The 12,888-nt window shown below is 32.3% G+C and overlaps 1 protein-coding gene across 1 annotated transcript in view; it reads left to right on the top strand.

The window, feature by feature from the left end:
* Positions 1 to 12,888, top strand: part of CCDC178 (coiled-coil domain containing 178) — a 371,851-nt gene that overhangs the window by 323,221 nt on the left and 35,742 nt on the right. The window contains exons 19-20 of the mRNA XM_072733713.1: positions 430 to 499; positions 9,508 to 9,644. Coding sequence (XP_072589814.1) covers positions 430 to 499; positions 9,508 to 9,644 — 207 coding nt within the window. The remainder of the gene's footprint in view (positions 1 to 429; positions 500 to 9,507; positions 9,645 to 12,888) is intronic.

Below are 12,888 nucleotides of genomic sequence, written 5' to 3'. Positions count from 1 at the left end.
ATATCTTTGCTTATCAGTTTTATTTATCTGTCAAAAAGAGAAAGGAAGTATGCTTTCACTCTATAAAACCTTAAAACAAGCATCAGAAATTATAATCATTATTTTAATATTCTAGAGCAAATGAATGTATGTTTCTATTATCATTTAAAATATATTCCTATAGGAAAATACTGTTTTTTTCCAACTGCCCTTTATCATAGTTTGTCAAAGCTTATCATTTTAATTGGATCACCCAAGGTACAAATGCAAATCTGTAGAATATAGCATGTTTTTTCTCTCCTTTGTCAAATATGTGTGATTTTTTCTTAGAGCTGCTTCTACAGTAGGACTATTTGCTCGACTATGTTTATAGATAGAAAATACAAGTAGATTGTATGAAATGTTTTAATTTTCTCCTATGGTAAAATTTCTTCATATTTCTACTTTTAGGATACAGCCTTCTCACCTATGAAATTCCCAAGTTCATTAGTTGTCCCATTAGATGAACTTTCAAATTTTCAGATACCGTTGATGAGTTAATCCATGCCTACACAGGTACTTCCTTCAGAAATTCTGACAATTGTCACACATCGTCACCACCATATATCCACTCCCAATTCCCACTCCAGTGTACCAGGGAGTAATTTGGACTTCAATAATTTGGAATGTTCCACATCTTTCATGTTTGTCCTACATGTTACTTTCATGAGGGTTGTTTACTGGTGTGATTCTATGAATTTCCTGTATGAATGTTATATCCAATGGATTTTTCATGTATGTAGAACAATTTTGTATTCTTTTGAACTGTCATACAGTTTCTATGTATTTTTCCTTAAGAAGTTATAAATGAAGTATTGTTTTACACTCCTAAACAGTCAGATCTTCAGCAGTTGTTTTCATTTTCCAGTGATGGAAAATCATTATTCATAAATGAAGAACTTGGAGTACTGTCCATGAATTATCAGTCCTGCCAGTATTACCTTTGTGTTTTAAGGGACTTCTGTGTTTTCAGTATTGACTAGTCTTTGTTTTCTGACAAAACAATTTATAGTTCATTTTCAGATAACTATACATATGGTATTTGTATTTTAATTAAAAAGACTGTTGTTATGTCTGATTCTTATAAGCAGAAATTCATTATAAGGACACTTCTCATTTCCTTGAAATGTTCCCTTTCCTTTTTTTCCAGGGTTCTTAAATTGCAAAAGCCAGTTAAATTATGTGCTTTGGGGAGTTAATTTTTGGCACCATATGTCTCTAAAAATGATTTAATTTTATCTAAAGCATGTTTGTAATGATATTTATATTCTGTAATACACAGAGACAATATAAGGAATTTTTTTAAAGAAAAACACACTAACCTACTATTGTTTCAACACAGTAACATGTGTCTAAGGTTACAAGAATTTCTGTTTATTTTAATTAATGTATTTCTAGTATCCGAGCTCTGTTGTTGCCTTTTAAAACATTGACTTAGCAGAGTGTCTTTATGATATCAACAAATACAAAAATGTTACTATCATTATTCTTATTAGGGACCTGATCTTAGGATTTGAGATGTTAGCAAAATTAAAAGTTAAGGGGATCCCTGGGTGGCTTAGTGGTTTAGCGCCTGCCTTTGGCCCAGAGCGCGATCCTGGAGTCCCGGGATTGAGTCCCACAACAGGCTCCCAGCATGGAGCCTGCTTCTCCCTCCTCCTGTGTCTCTGCCTCTCTCTCTTTGTCTATCATGAATAAATAAATAAAATATTTTTAAAAAAATTAAAAGTTAAACCAAAGCAAAGAATTAATTATAATCTAAGGACTAATTTAAAGAACTAAAGACCTACAGATAACTTTCTCCAAAGCTCTATTAATCATTGCACATATTTTTTATTATTTTTCTAATGCATGTACAACAAATCCTTACCTAATTCTAGCTAATTCAATTCTCATGTAAGTAGGCTACATAGATCTATCTTCAATTTAGTATGAAGTAAGTCAGAAAGTTACTGTTCAACAACTGCTTTAATTATGTGAGCAGAATGAGAGGAAATCTCAAAAATTTTAGGCAATTTAAGAATCAGTGGGTAGTAATTAATTCCTTGTTGATTTAAACTCCTTTAATATTTTAGATAGGTCGTTTATTATAGGTAGTATCATGCTTAGTGGATACATAACAGAAATCTTGTACAAAAAGACCTTTTCTTATATTTTAGCAGATGGTTGAATATAATAGGATTTTTAAAATTAGATTATAGTAAATTCTCTAAAATCAAATAATCCTGGACCACAAAATATGGAAGTTACTTTAACAAAACTAGGTTAAGGTAGACTTGTGTTTTTTTTAATGAAAATGTCCTTGCAAACATGGAAGCTTACCTAGAGTTATTTTTTTAATGAAACAACAAAACATAAGTTACAGAGTTACATGTAAGGGAGATGTAAGTTTTATGATAAATTTCTGTGTGCCTTTATGAGCTTTGTAAATATCAACATTTATTTATTTGCCTGAAATGTTTAGACCAGTATAAATACACTCAAAACCCTCTGCTGAGGAAAATATTATATTCCACCTCTCTGAGTTGACCACTAGGTGTTTATCAATTCCATTTTTATTAAATCTGATTTTATTAATTATTAATTTTATTAATTGTAATTAATTTAAAAGGTAAACCATTTGTTTTCATTTTTATATATAAATGTTCTGCAATACCTATCACTTGTAACAGCATTAGTGTATTTATTTTAAATTCTGGCTTTAGGATATGAACATACTACAATGTATTTTTTTTATCATCAAATGTAGACAATTAGATTGTTTCCATATTTTCACTATTGCAAGCAATGCTTTTGTAAATGAACAATATTTTATATGTTTCTTTGGGAACATATAACTTTTCAAGAGCAACATCTCTGATTTCAGCGTGCTTTAGATACCTGGAAGTCTGTTAAAACACCAATTGTTGGGCTCCAGAGTTTCTGATTCAGCAGGTTTGAATGACTATATTTCTAACAAGTTCTGTTGTGATACTGATCCTGCTGATCTGGAGAATCTCTGGTCTAAAGTATATCGATTGAAATATAGTTGCTAGAACAAAGGGGAGCTACATCTCCATCTTTAATACATAGTGTGAGATTGCTCTCCAGAGTCTTTATGTCAAATTTTACACATTAGAACAATGTCTAAGAGTTCAGTTTTTTCCAAATCTTACCAGGAATTGGCATGGACAGTTTTTTTGTAATAATTGCCAATCAGTGTAAATTATATTTATTTGTGCTCTGCTATTGGTTGATAATGTTTATAATGTTTATATATAAATGTTTATAGAAAAAATACCTTTCCTTTTCTGTGAATTGTCTATTTGTATAATTTATCCATTTTTCTAGTATACTGTTTGTATTTTTCCTTATTGAATTATAAGGGCACTTTCTGGGTTAAAGAAGTTAATCCTCGCTAGCTGTAAGTGTTGTTAATGTCTTCTCTAAATCCCTGGTTAATTTTGTTACTCTGCTTAAGTTTAAATTAAAAAAAAAAAACACAATATGATTAAATTTATCGGTTCTTTCCACTAGAATTTATCATTTTTAGTATCTTGTTTAAAACTGCTTCCCTTTCTAAAGGTCAGTTTTAAGTTAGTTTTTCTTGCTTTAGTCTATCTCATTTTTATGTTGGTGTATAAGTTAAGGATCTAATTTCATTTTAGATACTTGTATAGAGAAAACCAATTATGCCATCCTTTCTCCACTAGTGTAAATGCTATCTGTGACATATTTCAAATTTATATATCTTATATGAAAGTCTTGTTCATCTCTCTTTTCTGACCAAATGCTTATCTATTCCAATGCTGACATTACTGTTAGTTCCTACATCTTTATATATTGTATGCCAAGTTATTTTTAGCTTGTTCTTCTATTTAACAATCTTTTTTTAGCTGTTCTTAGTCTCTTATTCTTCCATATTGGTTTTAGATCAAGTTCTGTGAGACCTGATGAGATTATAGACCACTTTGTGAAAAATTGACCTGCCCTTTGACATTCTTTTCCAATATGTGGACATATTATACCTCTCCACTTATTTAGTTATTACTTTTTATTTTTAAAAAAAGTTTTTTAACTTTATCCGTATGTTTCTCTAATAGAATGAAACCTAGATATCTTAATTCTGTATTGTTATTATGAATAGAATTTTAGAATCACGATTCAAAATTGGTTATAACTAATTTTTAATATTATTTTTTCAGTGCTGATTTTATAGGCAAAACAGTTCCTAAAGTCTCTCATGACTTCCTGCTGTTGATTTGTAGAGCCTCTGTAGTTTTCTGTGTAGACATTCTTCCTCCTATATTTTTTCTTTCATTTTCTTATTGCTTTTGGCTAGTATCTTCAGTAAAATTTTGAAAAAAGGTATTGATTCCTGATGTCCTAATTGCATTTTTCCTGACGTGGAAATGTTTCTAAAGTATCTCTATTTACTAAATTATTTGTTGGAAGTTTTGAGTTTATGCCTTTATCAGGTTAAAGAAATTTTCTTCTGTTCCTATTCCTACTTTGCTAAGATAATTTTTTCATTGTTGATTGTTTTTGTTCTGTGTTCATATTGACTTCTCTTGAGGATGATTTTTTTCTTTGATATAGTGATGTATTACATGAAAATATTTGCTGATAATGAACCATTTTTAAATTTCTGGAACTATTATAGTTCCTTTACACTGTCTTCAATTAATGAGCTCCTAGATGGTACAAACTACATTCTATCAATCAAGAGTATTTATTAATCACTCTCTTATTACTAATAAATCATTTTCAGTTTCAGCCTTAAACTAAACAGTGAGTTAGGAAATCACTTTTGCTTTCCATTCAGAAAATATGGGTAGTAAATTATTTTCTTGCAAGGCAAAAAGAGAAGAGAGTTTAAAATCTATCATTAACTAAGGCTGCAACAAATTGTCTCCAAATTTAGCAGCTTAAGCTAATAAACATTTATTTTCTCACAAAGTTTCGGAAAGACAAGAACCAGGAGCTGCATAGATGGGTGATTTTGGCTCATGGCCTCCTACAAGGTTGCAATCAAGTTGTTGGTCAGGATGGCAGTCATCTGAAGAGATTGGAGAATCTGCTTTCAAGATCACTCACAGGGAGCTGTTGGCAAAAAGAAACTTCAGTTCCTCACCATGTGGGTTTTTCACAGAACTGCTTACACAACATGGGAGCTGGCTATTCCCAGATCAAAAGACCCGAGAGAATTAGAAAAATCCAAGACGTGTGTGCATGCATGTGTGTATGTGTGTGTGTGTTCTTAGAAGTGCATCCTATCTCCCATCGTTTTCTGTTCTTTACAAAAGAGTCACTAAATCTAGCCTACGTTCAAAGGGAGGGGTAAAATAATCCTGCTTCAAGAGTATTATCAAATAATTTGAGCATCTATTTTTAAAATCATACCTATGAACACTGTTTTTCTCTGACAGTAAATAACAAACATACTTCAGTTATATTACCCCATTCTTCACCATGTGCCCGCAATTGTCCCCTTTGGGCTAGGATAACAAGGCTTTACTTTATTATTATATCCTTCATAATGTAAACCACACAACTATATACTCCAATCTGGCCATAGGAAATACCTGAAAAAGTTGATGTTTTGAAATCTCTAATTTCAATGCTGAGAGCATGAGAAGGGTGTAAGGCAATATTTTGTTGCTAATTTGGTTATGGCTCGGTCTAACATTTTTGAAACCTGTGATTGGAATGTCAAATAGTTTATATTAGTCTTAGCATATTATAATTTCCATATGCATAACAGTGGTAAAATAATATAAACTCATTTATAGAGGTTTTGTGTGTTATATAGCATACATAATTACATTCAGTATTAGGTCCAGGTTTATGTGATATGTGGGAGTTCACAGTTGTCCTAAATTTGTATAGGTCATCAAAATAGCTTGGATTTAAAACAGAATCCATATAATACATAAAAGTATATTAAAACAGAAGAATGGAGAATATTTCACTTTTGCAAGTGACAACATTAATTTACTCTATTTTACTGTTGGAGAATATCAAGCTTTAAAATGTTAATAAAGGGTAGCCCTGGTGGCTCAGCAGTTTAGTGCCACTTTTGGCCCAGGGCGTGATACTGAAGACCTGGGATCGAGTCCCATGTCGGGCTCCCTACATAGAGCCTGCTTCTCCCTCTGCTGTGTCTCTGCCTCTCTCTCTGTGTCTCTCATGAATAAATAAATAAAATTTAAAAATAAATGAAATAAAATGTTAATAAATGTAATAAAAGGAACTTAATTAAATTTGATAAAAAGGGATTTTTACTAAATGTATATTATATACAAATGGATATTTTATGTAATGCTACATTAACAGATATGTCAAAATGGACATTGATTTTTTTTTTCTTTTGAATAGCTAGGTAGTGATCATTACCTCAAAATAAATAACAACAAATTCTATCTTTGGGCTTCCTTCAACAAAGAACTCACAAAGCAAGTGTTAGAGCCCAATTTACCAAATCTACAAATTCAAACTGGCCAGAAACCATGGCCAAAAAACTCTACCATTCCTTTTTGTCATTTTAAATGTCTGAGAGTATACACCAGCTATTTCCTGTTTCAGCTTTCCTGATGCAGTTGAATATTCTCTTTTCTCTTTTAGTATTCAAAATTGAGAGCACTTAAGTTGAGGATCTTTTTTTTCAAAATGACTCTTTTCCTGTTCCAATATGCTCCTTCTGAGTTTTGTATGAGAATACATCTTTTCTCTTCCAGAATTATTGTAATATGTGCTTGAGACTAAGCTGTAGCCTTGTTACTCCATCAGTGACTTTAAATTCCATTCCTACTCCTGAGTACATGGCAGTTCCTACAGTGCCCTTGCTGTAACCCCATCCAATGTATTTGTATCCCTTACGGTTCTTTTTTGTTTCTCTAACACTTCTTCCCTCATCTCACCTTATCTTCCTTAAAATCTGAAGGAGACGGCAAGAATATAATCATTTTAGGAATAGGAGAGTTTCGTTTCAAAAACACTAGGTTAATTGAAGTTGGAGAGATCAAAAATCATTCCAGTTCCTTCAGCTTTCCAACCTAAATTCTATGTCTACCCAAAGGACATTTCCACTCAACTGAATTCTCTCTCTTTAGTGTTACCTTTACATATTTTTGTATCTCTTACATTCACTTTGTTTATTTTTCTCTTCTCTCATTAATTAGTAAGTTCTTGAGATTCTTACTTGCTTCTATGCTTCACCACTAAAATTTTACCGGTTCACTTAATTGAGTTAATTTCAGTATTTATTGAGTAATTACTGTCTACTAACATCTTACAATTGGGCTTTTATCATAACTATTTTCTTAAAATAGTTTGTCATCATATTCAAATCTTAGATTGAATCAACTGTCATTTCTAGCACCTGAAATATTTTTCCATATATATTATTGTTGATCATCTAATTGTCTTTAATGTGGATATGTATGTGTATATTTGTGACTTTTATCGGATGCTGATTCTAGGAATTCCTTCAGTTTGTTTCTGTCCCAGTTCTTTTTTCAGAGGCCCATTAGCTATAAATTTAAAAACTAAACAAACAAACACTCTTTGAGATATTATTCTTTTTTAGTTGATACATAAGGAACTTCTCTAGTTAAGTAGCTGAACACTTGTATATAAACTAATCTAAGACCTTTGTGGCTAAAATTCAGAAGCTAGAATTCAGAAAAGTGAATAAACTAGATTTACTGTATGCAGCTGTTTCTCCTCGTGTAAGATATGGATATGGGAAACAGTACCATTCAGTTCACTTTGCTTAATGAGCTCCCACTTGTAAAACCTTTCACATGTTGAGAGCTCCCACTTGGAAAAAAGTTACCTTCAGTTTAAGGAATTCCTCTAAAACTCATCTTCCTCTTCTTATTTGCCCTTGTCATATTGCAGATACCATCATAATTGTGCATTGCAAAAACTAAAGTGTCTTAATGTCTTAGTGAGTATTTCTAGGTATAGCATATGCTCCCCCAGTGGCTGTCAGAGTTGGCAGGAAAAAAATTATTTAAATATTATATTATATTAAAACTATTAAATATTATAATTATTGTAACTATATATTATAAGTATTAAATATATGATGTTAACATTTAATTCAAATGTCCTTAAATTCCAGATAACATATTTCAGCATTTACCAAGCTGAAAATTCTATAGTTTTCAAGGTTATTCTTATTTCACAAGTTAACCAATTAACCAAGAGTAGTGGTTTTATTATTCTGTTGGCTTGCATAAATATCTGTGTATTTTTTATTACAATTCATAGTGAAGATAATGATCATAAACATGCAATGCCAGGTGACTATTTTTAAAACTGTTATTTTTAAGTAAACTATTTTATTGAAATATGCTTCCAGAGGAATTCATCCATGCACAGTCTGGTGAAGTTTTGCAAAGGATCTTGTACATATACCCAGTACCTAGGTCAATAAATAAAACAAAATAGCCATACTTTGCGACATGCTTTTATTCTGTTGTGAAGAAATGTCTGATATGAAATTTTTAGTGTTTGTTTTTCATTCTGCAAAATATACTAAGAAGAAATCAACAACAATCCACATTACCAAAAAAAAGAGGTTTCAGTGACAGAATATATTTTAATATACAGTTTTTATCATTTATTCTTATGAAGTTTATTTCTTTGGAAAAAATCTAATTATTGCAATTCTATATGGTGTGGCTATGTTAACTGTTGAGGGACATATATTAATTGTCTTGGTAAAACTTCTACCGTGTTTGTTGTTGTAACATCAACAACAAAACAAAGTATAGAATGCCTCACAGGAGAAATTCTTTTTCTGTGTATATTCGGTATTAGACGTGTCACCTCTAAACATTGCGTCCACTGTACTTTAGTGCAGTGGGATGTTTCCATGTCACATAGGCAGAGGGAGGTAGATTAATAGGGAATTCTAGCTGGAAATCTCTTCTCTGTTATTGTTCTCCCTCAGCAGTTGATGGCTAAGTTAATTCTCTTTAGTTTTGTCATGCTCTAAAGCACACATTGCCAAGCAATGGTAAGCTTTATGAGAAAAAAAAAAAAAAACAAAGGAAGCAATAGTGTCCATCAAAGTCTTAAAGTTGCATTTTTAAACTTTGGCTTGACCTGATGTGCCATTCAAAAAAGCTTCAAAAGATTATTTTTTTAGAGAAAGGTTCAATATGTCCCGAGGCTATCGGTTTTGAGTTAAACTGGGTGAAGTAGAAATATTTTACTCATCAGCTTTGCAGTCACAGAGTTTGCCTCAGCTAGAACAAAACTGCTGAGGCATTTAGAGAAAATTAACCCCCCATCCTGGCGGCCAGATGTGACTGGTTTCTGATGAATGCACATGAGTGGGCTGAAAAATCAAGAGACTGTGAAATTCCTGTCAGGTCCGTACAGTGCAGAATGGGCTATTGACTGCTTTCTATATTTCCCTCCATCATTCTTCTTGAACACTGCCATTAATTTCCTCTCCTACTCTGACTTGTGTTTTTCCCCCTCCCTCTTCCCTTTAGCTCTGTCAGCTGCAAAGAAGGATACACAAGGTGTGGCAGAAGCACTTCAAACTGGTGGTCCTCTACAGCCAGATGAGGCTGGCCAAGTTCCAGACAGACTCTCAAGAGAGTATTCAGAAAATATTAGCTGTGCAGGTAGGTGATTGCAGGGAAGTAGGAAAGATCATTCTGATCTAGATTGAAAAGCAAATGATGGGTAGTGTGATGAAGCATTAAAACCATATCCCATCAGAGTTTTATAAATTTTTAACCTCTTTAATAAACTGGAATTGCATGAAGGATGAATTCAGTAAGTTAGCATATATACCATGCATACTTTGGGGGAAAAGGGAGATTGAACTTATTTTTCACAAACCTCAAAACAGATTTTTATAAATACATTTGGTATAAATGTATATTTTCAAATCTTCAGGCTTTGCAGATGCCATTCAGCTGTTTAAGAGATACTGTCAACAGTTGCCTTGTGTTGCTTTTGTGTGAAATCTACTTCAGTGAAAATGACACTTATGTTTATTTTATTTAACTGTTTTCTTTCCCTCTCCATTTTGAAAGAGTCTTGCCCTCCTAGGAAGATTTAGAGAGAACTTTATTTGAAAAATAAGCAATTTGGGATTAGAACGTAACTACGGTTCCAGATGTATGTGAAATTTTACTGTTTGTTTCTATCCAAATTTTTAGTGGATCAGTTGTCTTTATTTTAAGGCTCTGATCTATTTTAGAAACCCCTATTAACTCCTTAATGACTATTTTTGGAAAATCGATTTTTTAGATTAATATTTTATTATTTGAAATGTTATAATAAGCATAAAACATGACTTACCAAAGGACAACGAACACCATCTTGTTCTATTTTAAAAAAACAAAAAATAGAAGTACCTGTTCTATAAAATAAAATGCACATGCTCTTTAAAACCATAATTTTGAGGTGAGTGGGTGGCTCAGTTGGTTGAGCTTCTGCCTTTGGCTCAGGTCATGATCCCAGGACCCTGGGATCCAGCCGTATCAGGATCTCTGCTCCCTGCTCATTGGGGAATCGGCTTCTCCCTCTGTCCCTCCATCCTGCTTGTGATCTCTCTCTTTCTCCTCTCTATTTGCTTGCTTGCTTGTGCATGCACACACACATGCTCAAATAAATAAAATCTTAAAAAAAATAAAACCATAATCTTCATTAACTTGCAACATAAACAATGCATGCTGAACCTAAACAAACCAAATCTTTTTCTAAATATTTTAATTACATGTACACTTCATGATGCGTAATTTACCACAATCAAAGGATTTTGCAGAACACTTCCAATGCTTTTCAAATTTCATTTTACTGGTGGCTATTTTTGCTATTTCCTCTGAGAATGTGTGTGTGTGTGTGTTTGTGTGTGTGTGTGTGTGTACCCCATTTGAAGTACATATATAACTTTATATATGTATACGTTATATAAGTATGCCATTGATAATGAATTATAACAAACAGTTAAAATAATAGAAGCTTAAAGTTTTGAAAAATAGAACTTAAATGTATAGGTTTAATGGATATTCAGATACAAACTTGAATATAAACTACAGTTGCAGTATTTTTGAAGGCAAGATTGTTGTTTTTTTCCTTAAAAGTCTGTTAACAGGGGCACCTAGGTGGCTGAATTGGTTGAGCATCTGCCTTTAACTCAACTCAGGTCATGATCCCAGGGTCCTGGGATGAGCCCACACCTGGCTGTGTGTTCAGTGGTAGGGAGTCTACGTCTCTCTCCCTCTCCCTGCCACTCCCCCTGCTTGTGCTCCTGTGCATGCTCTCTCTGTCAGATAAATAATTTTTTTAAAAAGTCTGTTAACAAATAATACATTAAAAATTATGGAGTGCCTATAACTCGTGATTCCCTTTTAAATATTCAAAGGTAATTTGTCTGTTCTATTGTTTTAGAAAAATCTCATACTTCTGCCTAAGTGTAAATATTCTCAAAAATCTTACAAATGATAAATCCTCATTGTGAATTAGGCTGTATTTTGAAATATTGAAAATGTCAGTAGAAACTGATTATCAGTAAACTCTCAATCCATAACCTACAACAATCCTTATTCCAATTTTTATTAGAAATTCACCAATCATTTTTTAACCAAATGTGATTTTAAGTTACTTATTTTGAGACTGTTATATAACAGTATAAATAAAGAGAAATTTTAGAATAGTTTCAGTAGGAAGACTCAACTACTATGCTTCTAGAGACACAGTAAGAAGGCCGGATTGTATTTGGGGAAACTAAGGAATTTACTGAGTTCTTATCTAATGGAGATGCCTTCAATTTATAATATTTCAACTTTGGCTTTTGATAGAATTATTGAAATATAATTTTCAAGATCTTCCCGTAAAACTATAGTAATGAGGGCAATCCTCTGAAAAATTCAATTCCTAAACCTTCAGCATGGTACACAATGACCATCATGACCCAGTTCCTACTAAATGTACCAGATTCATCTCTCTCCACATTAGTTCCTTAAAGTATAAAACCTCTTGTTTAACTCCTTCTTCCTTTCCTGTGCCTGTACTCTTACCTCTTTCTGTAATACTCTTTATTATCTTACCTGTTAACATCTGATTCAACTCAAACATCTTAACATCTTTTCTACAAAATCCTTCCTGAGCACCTTCCTTTTCTTTGCCTCCTACCATACTCTGTATATATCACCAAACCACAGTTGTATTTTCAGCACCTTACTCCCACTTGCTGTGCTTTTCTTCTTAGAAGATTCTAAGCTCCTTTGGGGATTTACACGATCAGTGAAATCAGTTCAGTTCTTGCTCAGTTGGTTTTTAGTGTGTATGATAATAGCAAGGCCATTAAGGATATCTAAAAGTATCCCATGACTCTCTTGTTTTCACTTATTATAATATCAAAAATGTTTAAATGAAAGCATGATAGAGTGATTTAGTATGTTTGCAGAGTGAGTCTGCACATGTCAGTCTCAACAATTTGAGTCAACATGGCTAAAAATTGCTTAACAGAACAGATACTATTGTTGTCTTTTTTCATATGATTTAGTAGCATATCAAAACTCTGGAATCTAATGTTTTATATTTTGAAGATAGTACTAAAATTATGCCACAAAATATTAGTAAATTATTTTTTAAAAAGGTATTAGTGAATTATTTGATGAGAAAACCATCTGATAAATCTTTTAAAAAGTAAATTATATATAACTAATATTGAGAAAAAGCAATTCAAAATAAATATTAAGCAGAAAAATAAAGCTTTGTTTCATCCTTGGTTTTGGAACAATTACTTGTAGGACTATCAAAAAAACAAATGCATAATTGGCAAATCTGCAGATGGCAGAAAACCAGGTTGGCCACATAGCTTTTGAATAACATAATCAAGTAGAAACTAGTAAG

The sequence above is a fragment of the Vulpes vulpes genome, chromosome 13 (assembly GCF_048418805.1).
Source record: "Vulpes vulpes isolate BD-2025 chromosome 13, VulVul3, whole genome shotgun sequence".
Lineage (NCBI taxonomy): Eukaryota > Metazoa > Chordata > Mammalia > Carnivora > Canidae > Vulpes > Vulpes vulpes.
Note: the sequence above shows the minus strand (reverse complement) of the source record. Positions and strands in the feature narration are given on the sequence as shown.